Here is a 22,909-nt window from a genome sequence, read left to right as displayed (position 1 = left end):
AACAGAGCTTCAGAAAGAACTGAAATTTTAATCATATTTATGAAGACAATTAGAAAAGGGTGTTTCGCAAATACATAAGACTATGTATCTGTCTTACACTTAGAGAATTTAAAACATGTTTGTCACACTTTAAGACATGAAGCATGGTTCTTTACCTGAAAAACTGAGCGTGAATTATCCAAAGCCATGTGACTGCTGATATCTGACTGTTGGTACAGAGCAGTCTCACTGGACTGAACTTGTAGTGTTGGTGCTTTGTCTTGATGGAAAATAAGGAGATCTGTGGGGCCTGGGAAAGCACCCTTGGGTGCTTTTGATTGCAAAATGGGTTATTGATGGATCAGTACTCATACAGAAACTTTCACTGAGGGAGAAGTTTTAAATGAGATTACTATCCATCTTTGTTCTCCCAGTGACTTTTCAACCTACGGTTTCTTTCATTCCACAGTGGGATTTACTATTTGCTGTGTACCTCTGCTGCTCTTCATCTGACCTTTATTGCTCTGCTGCCCACTGAGTTGTTCTTAAAGCCCAAAAAAGGTATATGTGTCAGACTGGGAAATTTGCTGGAGAATTGTCTCAAGCACTGAGACAAATCAAATGAGAACCACATAGAACTAGCTAGAAAATAGTTCCCCATCTCACAGAAGTGTCACTTTTCCAATTTTGACCTTTATTCCCCTCTGTGTCACTCTGAAATGATGTTGAGAACTCTGTTTTAATAAAAAAGCACTCAAGAAACTGTGAGACTGATCCACAGCCATCAGTAGCCTGTGGAGTAGGCACCTCCTCTGGCACCTTGGTGGAGTGTGTCCCAATGGAGAAGCCAAATAAGGCAGAGCGGGGTTTGGAGCCTAGCTCAGCAATCACTTCCTATCCCAAAAACCTGCACTCTGCTCTGCTCTTGTTTACATGCTTTTGTTTATAACAGAAATTCCAACCTGGACCTGAGAAAAGGTTTTTGCTCAAAGTTTTGACAGACTGTTGCAGTGAAAGTTGTAAAGTTTCAGTTTCAAAAAATTGTCATCCTCCAGTGGAAGAATTTGCACTAAAAAATTCCCAGCACAGTCTCCTTCTGAGTTTGCCTTGTACAACATCTTTTTAAGGGAAGTCTTGTGATGCAGAACAGTTACACTTCATGAGGGTATGTTTTAAAAGGCAGAGTGTCTGGGTCAGAGAACTGACCCAGAGCAAATATAATTTGCCACCTCACCCTCTCCCCCTAAAGATGCAACTGTTGGGGACTGGTAGGGGGAAGAAGTGGGAATGGTTTAAGCCAACCCTGCCCAGTGCAACAGGTGGAAAAGGAGCTTGAGGCAGTAGGTTCCCAGTATTCTGTTCTTCAGTGCCATAAAAAAATTATTAATGCCAGCTCAGGTGTTTGGGAATTTGTACTACACCTTTCCCACCACTTCCAGCTGCACCTGCTGCATTCTACATGTTACCTGGTATTTGTTCAGCTCTTTGCAGGGTGTAAAACAGGAAATGAAAAGAATTGATAAAAGTAAAATAGGGGGGGCGGTAGAGTGTAGTAGCTGTCTTAAAGGATCTGGGGCACCTAAAGGGAGAGGCAGCAAGTCCATAAGGAATACTTGGAACTGTTCATCTGCAGGTACTGGGTTAGCAATTTAGAAATGGGCTAAATGCTCTATGCTGAAGGGAAGTGTAAATCTCCCAGGAATAGCACAGATCCTATAAATTTTTTTTTGCTAAATCTTTGTTTTCAGGTGATGCTTCTTCTAGTGGTACCTCTGAGGTAAGGTGGCAAGATTTTCCAGTGCTTTGTCCTGTTTGCTGTTAATGCAAGAGTTGTACCTGTCAGGCATAACTATAGTAGTTTTGCCAAAGGAGAGATGGGGGGCAGAAGGGAGGAGTGAAATTAATGAGGAGTAAAGTGTTTGGGAAAGAACAGAATACAGGAAGAAGTAGGAATTATTAAGTAGGTGACTTTTGAAATGTGCCTGTAAAAGAGAACACAGAAATGGGAGCATCTTTGGTTAAGTCCCCTTTTTGGACTGTATTTCCTCACATTTGAAGGTTCGTAGATTAATTTGTTACGAGCTGGGTGGGGTCAGGAGGAGAAGGAGGAGAGTGAAGATCTCCTTTCCTTTCTCAGCTGCCTGCTGCCCTCTTGTGCAATGATCTGCTCTCTACACTGGTGCATTTCCTAGCCTTTCATAAAGGCAGTGATAAACCTGGAGTTGCTTCTCGGTTGATGAAATAGTGAATTTGGGGTGCCGACCTCAAACACTTTACTGTGTTTCACCCCCTGCAGATCCTGCCCTCAGCTCAACTGGCACTGGCCTTGACTCCTTTGTCATTCATTGTCTCTACATTTTTTAAGGATTTAGGAGAGAATGGAGAGAGCTGCTCTCTATCATAGTGTTTGTCTGAACTGTTGTGATAAGCTTCATATGAAACCTACTGTATTTCCTGCTACAGCAGCTTTGTGAGTGCTTCCCTCACTTCTTTGGCTTAGAACTAAAAATCTTTCTGACTTCTTTGTTGTCGGGATATTCTCCTGTGCATGGTGAGGAATTAAACTTTATGTGGACCACTAGCATTATGTTCAACTCTTTTTCCATTTTAAAGGAATTGTGCAGCTGATGATCTTGCACCATCTGAATGTCTGAAAATTCCTTGATAACAGAAAGGAAGCTGGAGGAAGTGTAACAGGAGGAAAAAAGCGAACTGGGGTTGGGAGAACAAGTGTTGGGAATTAGAATGGGAGGAAGATGAAGGAGAACCAGGGCTGGGCAGTGAAGTTTAATAATAAGGTCATCTTCAAAAAATGGAAAGAGGTAAGAGGATTGTTTACAGACAGTCTAAAAAGAGCCCAAGAGAACTCCTGGGGGGTTGCTGGACACTTAATGAAAGGACATATGGACACAGCATCCATTTGTACATCCTCTTGCAAAGGGAAAGGAGCTGCTGAAGAGCCTGACTGGTGTGGTAAGGGATGTTTTTAAACATGATCTTCATGATGTTACGACACTAACACTATTGGACCTTCTGCTGTGTGAAGAGGAAAAGGGAAAACTAAATGGGAAGTGGACAACTTAGTTGTTATGTCTGTGGTGTATCTCAAAGCTCTCTATCATGACAGTGACACTCAGCTTGCCTGTTTTGTGTCTGGAACTGCTTTGAATTTCCAAACTGCCATCAAAAGGTGGCAGTACAGCAATGGAGATCAGCAGCTTGGGCAAAGATGTTTGAGCAGGAAATGTTCTCTTTCACCTTTGCTCCTGTTACAACATAGGTCATCAGCACAAGTGCAAAGCCGAGAACACTGCAGGGAAGTTTTGTAGTTACCTATTTGTAGTGAGATCTATTCCCTGTGGGTTTTACTCACTGGATGTAGGGATCCCTCCTGTCTTTGCATACAAGAAAACAGCAGGAATCGCATGTGCTGGGATTCATCCAGAATTAACTGTTAGTCAAGTCTGACTCATCTTACTCGGTGAGATGAAGAAATACTCAGGAACAATTTACCCCACTCCAAACCAGTTCTGTGAAACAGGTGGCTGGAAAACCCACAGAGAATAGTTCTCACACAGATAACTATAAAAATATGTTTTTGAAGAAAAGAACAATACAATATGGTATTAGCTAAAATTGTTTAATATCACAGGCATATAAATTAATCAGACCACACAGTCCTTAGTACAAACATTACCTTTACAGAAGTGCAATAAATAATTAAATTAGATTAATCAATTGGTATAAAAATAAAGAATCCTCTCAGGAAAAGTAAATATTATACAAAATTGTATATACCATGCTAAAACACATCTCGAAGTGCCTACAAAGGGCACTTATGATCAAAATCATAAATATATTATAAAGCCTCCCTGGGAGGTAATGAGCTTTCATGGATTACATTATGTACTCTGTTAATGAAACACACATTGTTTCTGCAGAGTGCACTTAGTACAAAGAGAGTCCATCTCATAAAAAGAAATAAGTCAAGAGGGTGTACACATTTAGGTTTGTGGTGTCTGGTCCTTCCTAAGGTCAAAAGTTCCTCCTGGGGCATCTTCATTTTTCCTTCTGAGAACGCTGTTGCAGAACAAGATGAACGCTGGTGTGTTCTGCACAGATTTCCTGTTCTTCATTCATCCTGTACATTCATCCTGGTGTGTTCTGCACAGATTTCCTGTTCTTCATTCATCCTGTACATTCATCCTGGTGTGTTCTGCACAGATTTCCTGTTCTTCATTCATCCTGTTCTTCAAATAGCACACCCTGAATAATACACTCAGTCTTTGATCACTCTTTACAAAACAAAGAGTGAACACTAGTCCTCACATCTTGTAAATCAATGCATATTTGAAGTGCACAGAGTTGCCCACAGTGATTGTGCTGACACTGCCCAGGGGTGTGGTGTTGGCCAAGTTCACCTGTGCTAATTTTGTGGTTAATGTTCTCCATATGTAGCTGGACTGGCTTGTCCAATAATTTCAGTTTTCATCAAGATCTCAGAGCAGTCAACCCTCTAAAGTTACATTTGTTGCAGTTTCTCACTAGTTTTTCGAATACTGAAAGTGAGCATTTTAAATTAAGTTGTTCTGCAGGTACGAGAAATAACCTCAATTAATAAACAAGTATATTGTGTTTAAAACAAGGAAAAATAAGCTTTAGCACTATGTTTGGTGTGATAAAATTCATAGTTAAAAACAGTGAAGCAAGTCACTAAACAGAAGTAGGTGCATTACTTACTGCATTACATACTGTCTCTTGGACAAAACCCAGGCATTGCTGCAGTGCAGGCAGGAGTACCTAGTTAGCTTATGACATTACTGTAGGAAATTGCTTTTCATTTGTAAAATGTCCATCCCAGGTACAAAAGTTTCTTCTCAATGCTTTGCAATGATTGCTAATAAATATGTAATACACAATGTTATGTGTGTCAAGGCATGCTAATCCCATTTCATCTGCACAACAAGGATTTTAACAGGCTCTTTTAGAACAATGATTTCAATGCACTTAGCAAGTTCCTGGAAAAGACATTTACAGATAAAGAAATACATACTGTATTCTTTGAACAAAAATAAAGCTCTTTCTCCAAAACCCTGCACATGCAAATATTCCATGGAGCTGCATTGGGAAGTGCTGGTTTATTGGTTGTCCTTCTAGGACATAAAAATGCACTTAATTTATGGTAAAGGCATTCAGTTGAAACCCCTCCATAAAAATACAAACCTAGAAACATCAGCAGGCACACTGCAACTGCAGGACATGTTTCAGTGTTTCCCCAGTTGCTTTTATCCAGATCTGGAATGGAATTTTACCCAGACTTTAAAATCTGTTGCAGTTGCAGCAGCAGCTTCGCATAGTGCTCACTGATTGGTGATGAAGGGACTTCATGGGTAGGTGAGTCAGAGAAAAGGGGATAGAAGGTGCAGAAAGAACATAATTTAAACTCAGCACTTTGATTACTTACATATGAGTGGAAGTTCTTTTTTAGAGTGTTAATTCTGATGCAGTAATGTGGAAACTTTGAGGTGTGAGATAGAACATTACACAGAGGAAAAGCGTGTTTTAAAACAGAAAAAGGAAAGGAGAAGAAAAAGATGTTCTAAATCAAAATGACCATCAGCAGAAACAAGGACAGTTCACTTGGTTTGCTGTGCCCTGAGGATTTTCCTTCCTCTTTCTGATGTACATTTTTGAGGAGGTTCACATTTCAGGACAGTGAAAATGTGGCGCCAGCAAAGCTTTTTGTATTAGTTTTCTTTTAGGCCGATGACATTGGTAGGAATGGAAATATTTTTAATACTACCTCATTATTTTTGGAGGTAACTAAGCTTGTAATTTTCCATTCTAACACTAGATGCAGTTTTCCAGTTTCCTCTCTCTACCACATTTCTACTAAGTAGAGAGAAAATTAGATAAATGGTTAATTTTTACTGGAACGCTTTATGCTCTTTTCCAAGATCGGTTTCCTCATGTGGGGTTAATTTCTGTTTGGGGCAAATTAGTAGTTACTGCTCAGATGGCAGAACCCAGAGGTTCAGAATCCTTGCAAGCAGAATACGGTGGTATATAATTAAGCTGCCCAAACTAGTTTTAAGTGCTATGATACTCACTTTCATTTAAAAAAATTTTCATTTAAAAAATGTTATCTCTGGCCATAGCTCCACAGAAATGTTCAGGATTCAGGAGCTGTACAGGAAGGTTTGCACAGAACAAAAAACTTGACAGATTTTTAAAGAAAAAATGGCAAATAAAAAACTGTGAGAATTAATCAGGAGGAGAGGGAATAAATAGTGTTGACGGTACATTAATATGAGGGTAAATGTTGTCCTCTGAGAATGAGCAGTATGCATTAGAGCTGTTTCACTCTGACTAATCATCAATTACTGTATTTATTGGACATTTTGCAGTGGCTGGTTGTACCAGCCTGTCATGCCTCAGCTGTATCTGTCATGTTAAGCTGGGGCAGTGTAGGCAAAATTCCATTTTCTGAAACTGGATTTCACCTCAGAATCCTGTATCTCCACTTAGAGCAAGTGGGTTACATCTCTCCCTATTGAATCCCATGGCAAATGTGCCATTACCTTCAAGATGTTAATCACAGCCATACAGTATGATTTGTAAATGTTTTTTCCAGTATTAAGAAGGCAGTTAAATACAGGACATTTTTCCATTGTTAGCTAAGATGCAGTCTAAGAACTTATAAATAAAGCTCTGTGTGTGGTATGATTGTAAATAAGGAAATCAGCCCAAGCAGATTCCTTTGAGGCTTCAAAGCCCCTGATAATTTTTCTGCTAATTTTCTTTTAAAATTTGCATAAATCTCTGCATGGAATTTAGTTAAGATCAAAGCAAAAATACAAAAGTAACCATGTCGTGTGTTTCTAGTTTGGCAGGAGAGGGATGGTTAAGTCTCTTACAAGAGCCTGTTTTTGTGAAATTTGAATTTATTTTTCCCTGTGAGGCGGGGCTAGAATCACTTGCAAAATAGCATCCATCTTACAAATAATCATCCAAATAAGACTCCTTAATATTTTGGGAGAAGCTTTCACTTACCACACACAGAGAACACATCATAATAGCACTGGGAAGTATTTACATTTTTCACATCTTAAATATAACATAGTGTCTGCTTTAAAAAATAGATTTTCAGTAGCCTTCAGCTCTGGTGTGTCCTAGATTAGTTCTTGTATAGCTGTAAAAACAACACATTGTTAGTAAGGATGTAAAATAAAGGTATCTGTAATGGTTTGTAAAATGTCAAAAAGCACCCAGAAGGGATGAACTCTGCTTACCATTTGCATGAGATTTTCAAAGCCCTTCAAAAATTCTTTGGGGGTTTTCTTCTTATAAGATTCACATGTTTTCTTATAAGACTCACAGTGCTGGAAGATAAAAGAGAATCATGACACTTCTAAACAGCACTTCACAATCCTAAATCAAACCTCAAGCTTTCTCACTGAAAAATCAAGAGGGTTGTAATCAGTGCCTTTTCTAGCTGGAAAAGCTTTGACACAAGCTCTGTCAAAAGGGAAGGAATTTAGTAATGACACCTTTCATTCACTTTTTTTTGCAGTGATCCCTGTCCTTCTGCCAGCACATTGTGTGGCTGCCAAGTACATGTATGCAAATTTTTATGGTTGCAGGGAATGCTTCTCCCAAAAATTCAAAAACTGGACTTTTTAATTTCCAAAGTAATGAAAAGCAGATTACTGTTTCTAACAGATTTGCTTTCTACAATTCCCCCATTGCAGGGGGCACCTGCTATAGAAAATAAGGAGCAATGATCACAATTATGAGCACTGTGAGGGAATCCTACCTCTCCAGAGTCTATGTAGGTAAGTTTGTTCACGATTCTAACGGCTTTGGTGAACGCTGCATTATCTTGGCTCCTCGCTGGCTGTAATTTCTGGACGCCCTTCTTGAAGCAGGTCACGGCTGTGGACAGGCATCCCTCCTAGGGCAGGAGAAGGAGGAACTGTTTTAAAGCCAAGGTTGCTGCAGCACTTTTTCCTGCTCATGTTAGATTGTGGTCCATGTGCAGAAGAAGGTATCCAGGATATTAACTGAGAATATTCAGCTGTACCTTTTTTTTTTTAACTAGTTTTTGATACGCAAATGATATTGAGGCTTTACTTTGGCTGTTCTTGCATAATTACTTCAGTATTTCCTAGCGAAATAAATCTTCACTTGGCTATTAATCCTGACAGCATTTGAAAGAAAACAGTCCTGAAGAGTAGATCAGTTACATGCAGTAGGTTTTCACCTGCTAAAGCACGAGCATTTTATTTTTAAAAAATTACAATGTAGGAATATACTTTTTTTTTCTTCCTCATTTTGGTGCCTTTTCTAATAATGCCTAGTTAATAATTAGAATTGACGAAGAACTGCATGTTTTCAAATACTATTAAAATGTTGTTATATGATAGCATCAGAAATGATACAGAAACTATCCCCAAAACTAACATAACAGTCAACAGAAAAAGAAAAGCATTGTTTACTGCACCAAATTTAAGTTGCTTTCTGTTTTCCAAAGAAGGAAGCTGCTGATTACACATACTAGAAAGGCTCCAAAGCCATCATCCTTGTTTGCATGCCAACTGCTACACAAGCTGAGTCTCGTCTGAAGCTGAGTCTCGTCTGCCTTACGAGATGTCACTGCACTTTGCTGCTTGGGCAAGGACAAGGCAGCTTTCATGGATGTTGCTTGTAGCAGATTTTGCTAGCAACATTCTGTGTTGGTCAGATAAAACATTTTATTTTCCTTAAAAGCCACACATTTATGTTTGTTTCAAGCATCGTTACCGTAACCAGTCTTGCTTACTGGAAAAAAACACTACTCTTTTAAAGAGATCGATTTTCCAGCTGAAACTGAAAACATTTTTGGTCTCATCCGTGCTGAGCTGAGAAACCAGCATTTCTCATCTGTGCTGCCTTTTCTGTTTTGCTGAGCTGTCACTTATAGCTGAGGCAGCCAGCGATCAGGGCACCGCAAGGACTGTGGGGCCTGGTGTGTTGTCACAGGCTGAGCACTTTGGGGATGAGGCATGAAGGAGCACACACCACTGGAAGTGTCTGAGGGGGGCTGGAATTGTGTAAAATATTTGTATCAGTGGTAGTAGGCAGCAGCACTCTGCATCTGACTCAAACTAGCTTTACAGATGAGCCCGTAGAGCCCTCGCTTCCGGAATTAGTGATCAGCAGGGTGAGATACAGATCCAGGGCATGTCAGCATCTTGTCACTCAGTGGCACTTCAGCTGCAGTGCCAGTCACCAGCAGGAGAGCTCATTTGCCCCCCAGGCTGGAATTATCTCAGCCTTAACACTATTTTTTACTTCTTAACACTGCTGTCTTCCCTTGAATTGATGTCCTCTAACCTCTCTTTATTCAAAGGAAAGGATACCTCATTGCTGAGGGTACAAGAAAATTATGTGGGAATGAACTGGGGCTAACAGTCCACAAAAAGGAACGCAAGGCAGCCAAACTAGATCACGATAAACCACCTAATTCTAAATGTTATAATAGGTAATTTTCTCATTGAATGTTCTAGACCAAATGCAAATCTGGCATGAGCAGGTTATAATAAAAAAAATTCAAATATTTTGATATTTGAAATACAGTTACATGAGCAACTTTTTATTAAATTGAGTTTCACTAGGCTGTGATGGCACCTAATCACTGAGTGCCACTTTAGCACATGGTGATACATATTTTAATCACCCTGTAGGATGAAAAGTTTGTTGATTTGGTTGCTGGTGATAATTACTATTAGCACACTGATGGTTTTTACATGTTTTACATCAGAAGCTGAACCCGTATCAATACCTTCTAAATATGTGAATTCTCTGTCTTCTCTAGTATTCAGAGGAGGCATTTAGGACCTCCCAGAATCAGACAGTAAAACCCTAAGCTGCAAGTGAGCTGTTGTTTTCCTTCCTGAGGTGAGCATGACTTTTTTTAAGAAAACAAAACCCAACAACCTCATTAAGCAATTAGTCACTAGTTGTTGTATTTGCTTCGTTTCAGAGGCAGCAGCAAACGCTGGATTAAAATGACAGCTAATAATCTCTTCCTTTTCACTTTGACACCACAAATTAGAGAGAGTTTTAGTGAAAAAAGCCCAGCAATGAGTTTGTGCACTGAAGTTGTTTCTAGCAATTCAAAGGAATGCATCTGGTTTGGTCATGCTTTTGTATATTTTTGTTAAGTTAAACATGCACCGAGCTGTAAAGCCTAGGAAGAGGCTAACCAAAACCTGTGTGAAATGAGGTGAGTTTTTTTTTCCTTTCTTCTTGTAGCTGCTTGCAAGGGAGTTTAGAATCCTGAGTAGATAAATTTTTAAGAATGTCTACAGCTTTTACAGCATAGTAGTGCATAGTGATGGCTTTTACATGTCAATCAAAATTGTTTGTGCTACAAAATAGGGCTCAAAAATATAAGACAGCTGATAACACAAGTATAATATTAGGTAGCCACAGGTTGCTCTGCACCTCAGTTGCATGTTGAGGGATTATCAAAGTAGCACTCATTTACCCTTGAAGTTTCTAAGATGTGATTTTACTATGATTGGCATTTAAATTCACAGTACATCCTGCATCCTACCACTTTTGAGAGTGCACAGACTTGGTGACTCACTGTGTATAAGAAGATCTTAACCTTGGAAGGTGCAAAATATCAGCACTAAATAGTGTACAAATACATATCTGTATTAAAAAGGGGTTCACAGGGAGCTGCTCTTGTATTTTTAACCGGTTATAATCTGAAGAGAATATTTGCAGGTGCAGTTTTGTCTTCCTGTTGGTAGCACAGTCCCTGCACAGCCAGACTCAGAGAGAGCAGTGTGACTGCACATGAGAGGAGGCACTCGTTGATGTAGCCTTGCAGTGCCCCTCTTGCCGTTTGGCTGCACTGGGAGGCAAGGGGGGCAGCTCAGCCATGCTGGAGCTCATGGCAGCTGGAGGTAATTCCACTCCAAATACCTGCATCCCCAAAAGCACTCCTGCTCATCTGGGTCTTGTATGAATCCTTACTCTCAGCACTATTTCTTAATTAAATGGAATTTGTGCAACTCTGGATCTATTGGTGCGTTATGATACACATAAAATAGCAAAATAGTAATTACGATGCCAAAATATAAACACCTCTCCTATAAAATATCCAGAAAAGGAACTTTTAGAAAGTATTTTCTTATTCAGTCTAGCTTGCATTAAGAGTACTAGGTCAGAGATGTGAAGAAGAAGACATTCTCCACTTCTCAATGGAATAAACCAGCACAAAGTCAAAATTATATAATTATGAAAAAAATTTTAAAGCAGCCTCACCACAAGGTTTTCTGGTGTATGCAGCAATTCAGCATCCTAAAACAAAACAAATCTAAGTTAGAAAAGTTTTAACATTTGAAAGTGATGTTCCTCATAAGATATATACTAAGCAATATCCAATGCTTGAAAGTAATTTCAAGGTTATGACAAGTACCATCACTTACCTCATCTTTCACCATACTTTTTAAGTCTCCAATTTTCTTTTGAATCTGTTTGTATTTTACTGTTCTGGGTGAAGTTGCAGTCAGCATCATAGTGGAGCAGAAGAAAAGCATGCAGAAAATAATCATCCTCTTCATCCTGGTGAGTTCTGTTTTAAAATGTGGCAGGAGCAAAGTTGTGCTGTTCAAGTGTAATACTCCAGTTTGAGCTGTGCTCAGGTAAGCTCTGCATCTACCTATATATTGCTCCCTGCTGGAGATGGAGAACCCACCCATTTCAGTTTGGAAAGCTTTGTAGAATGGATTAATGAGTAACCCTTTTTTCTTTTCCACTGGCTAGGTGCATGTATGCAGGCTTGTGCGTGGGGGGGCAGGGATTGATGGAGTGAAAGAAAATGTGCCCCATCTGCACATTGGGCAGGAAAAAAGAGAAAAGGGTGAATTCCCATTTTCACTTTGAGTCAAGAAATGAACGTACTAAAAAGTTGGTATTTAGAAACCACAGGCCTAGGTAAACAAAGATTCTGCATTTTTTTTCCTGTGTCATACAGCAATCAATCTCTTCAGTCCATCTGCAGCTCTTCTATACTGTTCTGGAGAAATATGGCAGGACTTCTTTCAAAATTTAAACTTATTTATCTCACTTTATGGCTCCAAGGAGTGTTTGTCAGCTATTTCCTCCTGACATATATGAACTCTGGCTTTTTCATTCTCAGCTTGGATTGTGTTAGAGCTGTGAGTAAAAGCTCATCTTAGCATTTAAACCAGCTGAAATTTGCTTTCTATTTGCTTGGAACCAATAACAGATATATGAACAGCATTGTGGAGGGCATGTCCACCGGGAGTGAAAGTTGCAGGGAGATACCTTGTGCTGGGAGAGATGAATCCCTGGAGCACGCCCATTACCAAGAGGGGAGCAGGAACTAAATCCTGGTGTGTCAGTCCCAAGGGACACTATTGCTTGTGGCAATGATTCAATGCTTGTGGCACCTGAACGCATTCAGTTACATCCTTCAGCAGCTGAGAATTTCCTTGGGAATGTAGAAGAATGTATGAAGTGCAAACAAATGTCTGTGCAGGCACTAGGGACTTACTGGACTTCTAGCTCTATGAATCAGTTGATTTTAAAATCATTGATCTTGATATTTCATCACAAAGAGGGAAAACCAGCTTTAATTTACTTTTATGTATTATCATTATTTACTTACTATCAATGGCATTGAAGGGTTCCTATGTGGAATTAGTTAAACACCTTCACTTGGGATGAATAAAAAGATGGTCATGTATCTGTCAAATTAAATCTTTTTCTCTGAAAATCTGAAGATTCCAGATGGTTTTGGGAATGCTTTACAAAATCTACACAGAGTTTGGATTGCAGTTGGATGTCTGGTAAGCTGTGTAATATTCTGACATGGTATAAAATGTCCCTGTATAAATCTGTCTGGTGGGTGAATTTGGTGTGTCAGGCTGGATCACTTGTTCATTGTTCATTTAAAAATGAATCTTTAAGCTGGTGAGAGCTCTAACATGCTTTGGCATGTTTCTTTTCTATCTACAACTGATTGTTTACTCTATGCTGTTGCTGTGCTGAAGTAATTTTTCACCATTCAGAAGAGGAATAGCCTGAAGGAATAAATTTTATAGATGTATGTGTAAATACACATAACTGCACTCAGTCTCGTGCATGCATACACAGACTCTCTCCTTGTGAAAGAGAATAGAAGAGAAACTCTGAAAAATGAGAACTGAAACAAGTAAGAAAAAATACTTTCTTCTACCACATAATCTGAAATTTTATTTCTTGAAGAAAAGGTAGTGTGATGATTTTTTTTTTCTCCCTACTGATGCATCTTAAAATAATTTTAGATAAGCAGCACAGCTGCACTGTGAAGTACAGAGGATCTCATTAGGTTTTATTTGAAATGTTTGTTAATTTATGGCTAGGGTTCATTAAAGGAAGTCAACAGCATCTTTGGTTTGAGAAACCGCATGGTGACCAATACTTCTTTTTATCTTCTCTTCCTCCATCCCATTCCTGTGAAGCCTTGCGGAATTTTTTCTTTTCTTTTTTTTGTCTGTTGTCTAACACCTCCCTGAGGCTGCTGAGAACACAGAGAGATTATTTCCAATAGTGGTGTTCTTTATACAAAGAGGGGTCTTGGCTCTGCTCCTCTTTACCATAACTTTTATATAGGTTGTTGCCTGGTAAAGTGGATGAATGTTCATTTATCCTCAGTCCACTTTTTGATTTATTATTGGAAGTGTTCATGGTAAAGAAACAGGCTGGTGCTAATGTTTGCTTTTACTTCTTATTGCCAGTATTTCAACTGTGGATTCTTTTGGGAAGTTTCTTTGAGCCCAGCTACAGCAGGTGGTCGTGGTAGCCCTGTCAGCCATTTATACATCTTTATTTGGTTGATAAGTTGGGAACTTCCCACTTGGCTGTGTAACAGGACTCTGTTAGCTGTGACATCTTGTGGTGCTTGGCAGTGTTTCATGCAAAGAGATCGCTCTAGGTTTTTGCTAGTCCAGACAACTTCAGAACCATTTCAAAACTTAAGCTGATGAACAGGGTAACACTCCATGTGTTTTCGGAAGCACAGAGCTTAAAGGGGAAGAGGCAGATCTCCACCAAAATCATGGGAGGTGAGATTGCTCTGTCTGAGCTACTCCGAGTTAAATCAGTTACATCTGAGATCAGTTTTAAAGCTGGTGGAGTAAATGGGAAATAAAACAATGGGCATTTGACAATGTGGTAACTTGTGTTTGCATATCAGGTCCCTAAAGCTGCTGTGTAGTCTTCTGTTTTGTGTTAGAGGCTGTAAGGCCACAAGAACTGCATCAAGGAAGCCATGCTGACAGAGAAAGTGAAATGCAAGGACAAAGGAGGACTTCCTCTATTGTCTAGGCAGTGGAGAAAACTCCTTGATATCCCTCTTATCAGATAAGAGCGAGCAGCAAGTTTTTTTACATACGTCACTGCTCTCTTGTGGCTTAGGAACACGCTGAGTCAAACAATGACAGCCTCTCTCACACTGTCGCTGGCCCGGCCCCACAAGGATGGCTGGAAAGAGGAAATGGGAGAAACCTCCCGGCCCAGCCCTGCCGGGCCGAGCCCTCCTCTTTCCTCTTCGCGATGGTGCCACCCAAGAGCTGCATGACTTCGACCCCGAAAGCCCGGTTCCCCCACCCACATTTTCCTTTACAGGAGACCTGAATGGAGGCTTTGCCCATGGCTTAGTCATTGCTATGGTTCAGACAAAAAAGTCTGTAATATACAGGGCTGCTTTCAAAGAATTTTTAAACTTAGGTTTGTGAAATTTCATGTATTATCCGTGACTTGGGGGATTGTAGGAGACAAGGGGAGAGAGTTATGCTGGAAAATGGGAGCTAGGAAGAAGATTCCTGTAAAACAGATTTAGAAAAACTAGTCTTCAAAATATTCCTGACAACTTTGCAAGTCAGTTCTATTCCCTTGCAATCTTATTTTCCTATTATGAGCTTTATATAATTCTTTGGTCTTTTAACTTTGCTTTGTAAAAAGAAAACCTAACCTGGGAAAAAAATCTATTCTTACCTTGTATTTGCTATGAAAAAATCAGAGTAAATGTAACTCTGAATGTGGAGACACAGACACTAAAATATTAATAGGTAGCAATATAAAACCATTTACATTCTCCATAATGTTCCTCCAGGGCTAACTTGTAGCCTGTTTCTTTCCAGTAATGCTGCTTAGGCACATAGTTTGATGTATTTGTGTCCTTACCAACTACTGATGACAAACTGTACTGAGGAAACATCCTGTCAACACCTAGAGCCTGAGACAAGCTTAGACCCACCCTGCACAGAGCCAGATATTCAGAACTGTCCTCTTGTGAGCACATCCTTTTAAAGTCTTCTTTAGTGCTGGGAGCAGCCTCCCACCTGCTGGGTCACAACTTTCTCTGCATGTAGCATGGAAGAAGCCTCACTGCGTGACCAAGTGGGATCTTCTGCCACTGCAGTAAGGCATATCATGCAGTTCCTTTCACATCTCAGCTAAAAACTCCTGCGTAAGTCCTGAACAGTTTGATTTCTGTAACCAAGAGCTTAGAGCTGTGCCGGAGCTGTGTTCCAGCTTTCATAGAGAGCTTCGTTCATCTTTACAGTCGTGCTCATAATCTTTCCTCACTACCAGAGGGACAGCCACGTTCAGTAGACAAGGCAGCAGCTGACAGGATGTTTGGCTACCACAGCTCTCTTAAAATTTTGAGGGCAGAAAGGAGTTGTTCAGCTGAAAACCACAGATGAGAAGAGGTTGGGGCAAGTCACTGCTCCTGATCTGTGTGGCAGCCAGGACTTCTGCTGCTCAGGGGTTTGATGCATGGCAGGACTGCAGGTCCTTGTGAAGGGTGGCCCACAGGAGTGTTGTCTGTTTCCCAACATTCCCAATACATTTCCCAGTGATTCCAGTAAGAGACAAGCCTATGGTGTGAAAAGCAGGGGTGTGGTAAATACTGAAATCCAACAGCATGTGTCATGTTCATCCCTAATGTCGAGAAAGAAAAATCAGAAGAGGTACATGCAGGTGTTGGACAGTGAATGGACGATGCAGAATGGAACAATGCAAGATGCTTCCTTTGTTCATTTACTATTGTTAATGAACAGAAGGAGCAGAAGTCAGAAGAAACTGACACACTTCTATGTTACAATAGCAGCAGCATAAAACAAATAACCACCGAACCGTTTCAGGCTCAAGATGCGTGTGGTGCACAGTCTGGTACACTGGTAACTATTCCACTGGCAGCTGGGGCTGTCTGTATCCTGACATGCCTTGCATGGTGATCAGCATGACACTACAGTTTGAGGTTTGATAACAGTTAAAGGTTTGATGTTACAGATTGTTTTGGAAGTCACCCCCAGGGTTTGGTGAGGCTTCTGAGCTGGTGTGGGATGTCCACAGCAGTGCAGTTCCTTCTTACACAGTCTAAAGCTAAACACAGGGTACAGTCACTGAGGAGCTATGGCCCCTTTTGCCTCCTCCAGCAGATCTGCTCTGATTTGGCCTTTATAATACTTTTTACATAAAGCTATCTTCAACATAAAATGCAATTTTCTCCTTTTTATTATCGTTATTGGTAGAAGAAGATGACTGAATACCACTTATTTCTGACTAGTTCTGCTTTCTGGTTTTCAGGTACTGCCAAAATACTACAGATTGTACTCTCCTTCGTCTATGTGTTTACTGTTCTGTTCATACTGTATATGTGTTTACTGTTTATACTCAGTTTATAATAGAATTATTGTTAATGATAGTGTTGATTCCAAATCCTATGAAATCAGTCACATTGCTCTCCTGCCCTTTCTTTTGTGTCTTCCCAGGGACAGGGACATCTCATGGTGCTGGGGCACCTCTGGCACAGCAAGAAGTAGCAAGGACAGAGAAGCCATGTGACATTGCACAGGAGGATTTGGTCTGCCTCCCTTTGGAGTGACTCCAAGTCCTTGCTTGCATACCAACTCCTCAGCTTGCCCTGAGCACCACCACTGTGTATGCTGCCGACCACTGGATCAGCCACCAGCTGTGCTATACTTCAGCCCCTGGAGCAGAGGGGAGGCTTTGGTGTCACGCTGCATAGCTGAAGGGAAGGCTGAGGCAGAAGCCACGTCTGTGTTTCTCAGGGAGTACAAATGCAGGTGCTTTCTTCAGCAGCAAAGCTATTTAAAGAAATTTTTACTTAAGGTCACTGCTACTCACTGTCACAGTTTGTCACAATCTGAGGAGCCTGTTACCAGGGCCTTGGGTCAATATAGTGAAATCCCTCTTGCAAAGGACTTGAGAGCTTGTTTGTTTAGCTTTGTTTTAATTGCAATCATTCACTGTCAACCCTATTTTCTCCTTAGCACACCTTACAAATTTGCAAATAGAAGTGAGTTGCCAGAAGCCTGGAACTCTCCTTCCACTGGCTTTACTATTGAACACAACTGTGATCTATGCAACAACTGCCTCCTTAGCACATGAGGCTGAGGGGGCCAGTGGCTCACGCTCAGCAGCATTGTTCCAAGAGCAGCAATTTGGTGCCAATGCAGACAGCATTTCATGATTCTGGCAGAATTATTTTATGGAAGAGTGTTTAGGGGAATCTTAACTCTGCACCCTTTCCTACATTTTGGACTCTTGAAGGTATGGTGGTGTTGTTCAGGCAGGATTTGTTGTTACTTTTCAGGTAGTTATATCAATAAAAGCCCTGATGCAGAAGTAGCTATACTAGTCTAAAATTCTCTTAAAAGGGAATACTCTTCTGTTTCTCATACATTAATTGCTTTGTTAATGAAATGCACTTAGTTATGACTTTTAACTTCATAAATAGATTTGTTGTTTAATTGTTTGCAGAGGTGGAAGAATGCTGAGGTGACTAGCTCGTGCTATCCTTAACAGATAAGCTAGTAACATTGTAAAAACAGTCTTTCTTGTTTTTTTTTTTCCAGATGTCTGTCTTTGTCTGTAAGTAGCTGTATCTAAGCAGGGATGTGTGTGCCTGTGCCTGCAGATGTATCTGTTATGTGCACACACAACAGATTTGAGAAGCTATATAGCAGAGTTGTTTGCATAATGAGTTTCATTTCTCTTCACAGGTCAGCACCTTAAGCGAACCTTGGAAAAACTATTGTGTGAGCTGTCAGCACACCAAGGCAGCAGCACCCGTCGGGTAGAACTTGTCTTGGATAAAAAGCTGAATGCTGTGGTTTCACTGACTTGTCGTTGAAACCTTGTGGTTTCTGTGTAGGAGGCTGTATAGGCTGGACACATTCGACATCCTTGTTTCTGAGCTGTGAAATCTGTACATCTAATTTATGAAAATTATCTCTGGTTCAATTTTATTCTTTTTGTTTTAATGAAGTCAACATATTTTCCTTGCATTCAGTAGAAACGGTAATGGAAATGTTTTAAGATGCATTGTGAGCATTTTTGACCTCAAAAAGCGAGACAAGTCAAGATATTCTTGGTTATGATTAGGGTCTAGGAAGGAAATTTTAAATTAAATACAGAGAGCCAGATGTGAGAGGAAAGCATTTTCTCAAGTGTGGAGACAAATAGAGTAAGTAACTGTGAGAAATGACAGAAGAATTATAAAATAAAAAATCTTCCACCTGAGAATTTGATTAAAAAAACCCTAAACAGCTTAGTAAGATAATTTAGAATAAACTATGGTACTGGTACCACTTAAGGTAACCAGCAATATCTCTAGTCTGGAAAGGTGGTCTAAATAAATACATTTTTTAAATCCAAGTATAAAGAATCTAAAAGTAGGACAGAGAGGGAGCTGCAGCAGAAGCGGTAGCAATCACAACAAAACATAATGGGACAGTTGATCAGTTGAGCGTTTTTCCTTCTGTAGTTGAGTTCCACACTGCAATCAGTGAATTGATTCTCAGGATGACAGAATCATCACTTAACTGAAGCCAGGAGAGCCACGGATTCACCTGTATGAGCCTTTACTCCTTCCCTCACTCTCCTCCCTTCTGCTCTGGTGAGTGCCTCCCATCCTCTAACTCCCCAGAAAGCTGAGCTGCAGCAATACAGGACACCTGAACCTCTAATATTGGCAAATCCCATTCCCTTTACTGTTGGCAGCAGTGACTGCCCAAACTTTAAATTTTCACCAACAACAGTTTTGCCTCTGCCAGGCAAGTTCCCAGAAACTTGTACACCATTCCCTCTAAGTGAACCTATTGGAATGAGTTAAAAATGAGCAAAGACCTCTGGACAGAAAACAAAGGAGAAGAAAAAGAACATTCAGGTTAATAAAACAAAGTTCCTTGCTGAAATGTAAGTGAAATTACTATTTGTGTGAAAGAAAAACTACTCAGTGTGTTTGTGGGAGTACCAAAATCTGTCTGAAAACATTAGTCAAAGCATTCTTTGTGAATAAAGATTGAAAGTGTGATCACCCACTTAGCTATTTCAGAGGGATGACTGCAAGATTCATCTTAATAATTTTCAGTAATTTCCATATGAAAACATCAATAGAAGACCACAGATTTTAATTCCTCATTACTATCTTATTGGTCCATCCTGGAGACTTGTTCCTTCTCAAGGAAAAAAATTAGAAGTGTTACTCTAACATTGTATCTTTGACTGGAAAATTCAGGTGTCTTGTCCTGCTTGTGTTTTCTTTTCATAAATCTGAGACAGTAAATATGATGTCTGCATCTGTCAATGAATATACAAGAAAATAGTATAACTGGTCTCTAAAAGTTCTCTTCTGGTCAAGAACACTTTTCTTGCCTGTTACGAGCTTCTTGCAGACTTTACAATTGATACCTGTTCCTTGAGCAGGACAGTCCTGTTTCTCTGAGCTATCTCATGGGAAACCAAAAGGCAAACAAGGAGGCACTGAAGATCCTAGCCCAGAAAAATGGTGGCTTTTGAAAATCACATTTTCCCCCTTATCACTGCAATATATGCAGATAGGCAGATAACCAAGGATTAGCTTTCTTCTGAAGCACCCAGATTTTACCCAGAAGCAATAGGATTCATCATTCCTTCCCATATAGCTCAGTTTCCACTCCTGGATCCTCCTCTTCTGACTATGATAAAGATTACACAACTACTTTGTTATTCAACCCATGGAAAAACCCTGTCAATGCCTCTTCTACTTAGTAGCTAAGTGTCCCAGGATAGTTGCATCTCTTAAATCTCCCCTTCTGCAGGTTTGAACCCCTATGTTTAGGGCACAGCTGAAAAGTCAGAAGAGATGCTGATGGCACTCCAAAGGCTGCAAAATGCTTGTACTTGATACTGCTGCACAAAGAGCAAAAATGTGAAGGGAAGTGGAAACATTTGACCTGAGAACAGGAAAACTCACGAGAATCTCAGAAACGGCCTGAAGAAAAAAGGAGACAAAAATGTAATTTCCAAAACAATACCCAGAGATCAAAGGAGGCTGATGCGCTTTCAAACACTGTTTGTGCTGGATCTGCAGGGAGAGGTTAAAGAACGGTGCTGTGGAAAATGCAGAGTGTGGCAGAGAAGCAACAGACCCTAAAGATATTTTTTTTGTCCCTTTTCCTTGCCATTGCCCTCTCCATGACTGATTTGGCCACACTGAGAGAAATGTCACCGTTCACTTCAAATTGTCTTTAAATTGAGCAGAGATGAAACAGTTATGCCCTCTGATACAATCATATGCCATGGAAGCTCTCCTTACTCATTATCTAAACTGCATTGTTTTCTCCTTTATTGCTAGACCTCGTTCAGTGCACAGACTTTCCCTCTCAGCTCTGTTCATCATATCCTGATTGATTTTATTAAGTTTGGCCTATTTATGTCAAAGCTAATAAATAACTTGAAATATTAGAATGTTCTGTGCCAACGCTTTCAAGGATAATTTCAGTTTTCCATTAATTATATTTAATTATGAAGTTTTATTTGAAATAATCTTAAAAGCTGGGAAATAAACCTTTCTTCATTGTTCAAAGCAGAATGTCCAGCCTGCAGTGAACTTTTTTTTCTTGCTCATCTCAATAGTTGCAGTGTGTTTTATGCCACTTCATATGGTTTCTGTCAAATTAAAAAGATGCTCTCCCTTGTTTAGGTGATCAGTCTAACATTTATAGTCATTCTCTGTGCTTTCTTAGATCTTTATGATTCAGTATACATGCTCTGAAAAATTTTTGTTTTTCACAGGTGACAAACAGTGCCAGGTTTATATACAGTGAGTACCAGTATGGCAGAAAATGGTAGGGCAAAGAAAAAGGACAATCAATCCTTGTCCTTCCTGCTTGATGCAGGAGAGTGAAGTGATCTGATATAAAAAAAGAAGGTCAGTAAACCAGTGTGCTAAAGTAGAAATACCCAGGCACTTCAAGGCAGTTCATAAGGGACAGGGATAATGGAGGTTAATGGTAAAAGAACTTCTGCCTTAATAATTTTTGTCTGCTTCCAACAGGGCCGGGACAATTTTCCTTAACTTACCAGGCTAGGGAATGTGGATTTGCCAGCTGTTTGGACAGGTAGTAGTTTCCTTTTTCTCTGACAAAAAGATAAGCAGTGAAACTTTTGGAATTCAAACTGTCTTTATATTTACACTGCTACTTGATGTTTAAAGAAAGAAAGTGTCAATGTTTTTATTAAGGCTGAGAGGATGGTCAGGAGAAGCTAGTATTTTGTACATTAAATTGTCTTCTCTGTATAAAGTTGTATTTCATACAATATGTTGTCTTCTCATTAGTGTAAATCATTCTTCAGTGTTACTTAAAACCTTCCATAAGTTAGTGGAAAATGGCCTAATATGGGTTGCTATGGACTGCTGTGCCTTATTAGTTCTTTAGACCTACACAGCACTTTATTGCACCTAGTGAAAATGGGGTAAAAGAGCCTTATTTAGCTATTTTTCTGTTCCCATTTTATCCATTGCCTGGAATGACAGTCCCTTTGGCTGCCTCTTGCCCTGGACTTCTTCCAAGAAATCTGCATATTCCTTACGGAAGAGATTCAAGAGAACTTGCACCTCCAGGGTGTTGATTTACTTTTCTTCTCCTATGAGCTGAGAATTCTTCAAGAATGACACTGTGCAAGAACAAGAGCAGCTCAGTGCCAGGGTGGGCATTCACATATCCGTGTATAAATCAGAGCAGCTGAATGCACACCTCTGTTGCCTCTCAGTCTAGTACTGAGAAAGCTTCCCGGGGCTGATTAGTCATTTGAGTGAAGTGCAATAAATGTCAGAGAAACGAATTAAAACAGAACTTTGCTGAGTGTGAGGCATAGCTGCTCTCTAGTGGACTTGTGAATAGTGTCAGCAGCTCTGAATACACTTAGCCCCAGAAAATAATACTATAGATATTCTGCTGAGAGAGAGAAGGTGAAAACTCCCTACACCTGTGGGTTCAGCTGCTTCACTTTCTTGTCTCCTCTCTTTGTGGCTGACTTACACCAGAGATACAGTGAAAAAACAATGCAGAAGCACCTTTAAAAAATCTCCTGTCCAGTGCTGTGGAGAGACAATATTTCATGGTCTCTGTGTTGTGGGTTTTCCTGTTTGCAGAGGACACTGTTTCCACTAAGCATCCCGAGAGTGACAAGTATCTTGGAGCTAAGGGAAAATGTTTTATCGGAAAAGAGGGAGGTGTTCAAAGTATAAGTGCTTATTTCCTGAGGTGGCATGGAAAGCAGAGGGAAAAATACCTGCTGCACAAAGGACCTTCACTTTGGGACCATGAGATCTTGGGCTTTCTCAGGAGACAGGTTAATGATTTCTATGGGGTTGAGGTCAAATAAGTGCATGCACACAGAGGGCCTTGGGAAGGCAGGTCCTGCCTAGCATGGTCTGGGGCTGGATGTTGTATGGAGCAGTGCTCCCTGCCCCTGGGACAGCACTGCTATTCCTGACCTTCCTAGCAGCTGCACTGACTCACTGTTTAGCCTGCTGTCCACTACATTTCAAGGAATTCTCCTACATCCACCA

The 22,909-nt window shown here is 40.2% G+C and overlaps 2 protein-coding genes across 3 annotated transcripts in view; one reads left to right on the top strand and one right to left on the bottom strand.

Annotated features, from left to right (window-relative positions):
- ADAD1 (adenosine deaminase domain containing 1) overlaps window positions 1-21,593 on the top strand; it is a 49,654-nt gene extending 28,061 nt beyond the window's left edge. For both annotated transcript variants that reach the window (XM_038134415.1, XM_038134413.1), the window contains exon 16: window positions 16,821-21,593. The gene's annotated coding sequence lies outside the window, so the exon portion shown is untranslated. The remainder of the gene's footprint in view (window positions 1-16,820) is intronic.
- On the bottom strand, window positions 456-15,855 carry LOC119700921. Its single transcript, XM_038136632.1, has 4 exons — window positions 11,463-15,855; window positions 11,299-11,334; window positions 7,656-7,933; window positions 456-7,374 (listed from the first exon to the last, which is right to left on the bottom strand). Exons 1-4 carry the CDS (start codon window positions 11,733-11,735, stop codon window positions 7,191-7,193), a joined length of 771 nt encoding a protein of 256 aa, XP_037992560.1. The 5' UTR covers window positions 11,736-15,855; the 3' UTR covers window positions 456-7,190.
- Window positions 21,594-22,909: the final 1,316 nt, after the last annotated feature.

This window comes from Motacilla alba, chromosome 4, assembly GCF_015832195.1.
Source record: "Motacilla alba alba isolate MOTALB_02 chromosome 4, Motacilla_alba_V1.0_pri, whole genome shotgun sequence".
Taxonomy (NCBI): domain Eukaryota; kingdom Metazoa; phylum Chordata; class Aves; order Passeriformes; family Motacillidae; genus Motacilla; species Motacilla alba.
Note: the sequence above shows the minus strand (reverse complement) of the source record. Positions and strands in the feature narration are given on the sequence as shown.

Coding starts and splice junctions, on each gene's coding strand:
- LOC119700921 (XM_038136632.1), bottom strand. CDS start 11,735: ATGGGTGGGTTCTCCATCTCCAGCAGGGAGCAATATATAGGTAGATGC. Junction 11,335..11,462: donor AAAGTATGGTGAAAGATGAG/GTAAGTGATGGT, acceptor GTTTTGTTTTAG/GATGCTGAATTGCTGCATAC. Junction 7,375..7,655: donor ATTACTTTGGAAATTAAAAA/GTCCAGTTTTTG, acceptor GTCATGATTCTC/TTTTATCTTCCAGCACTGTG.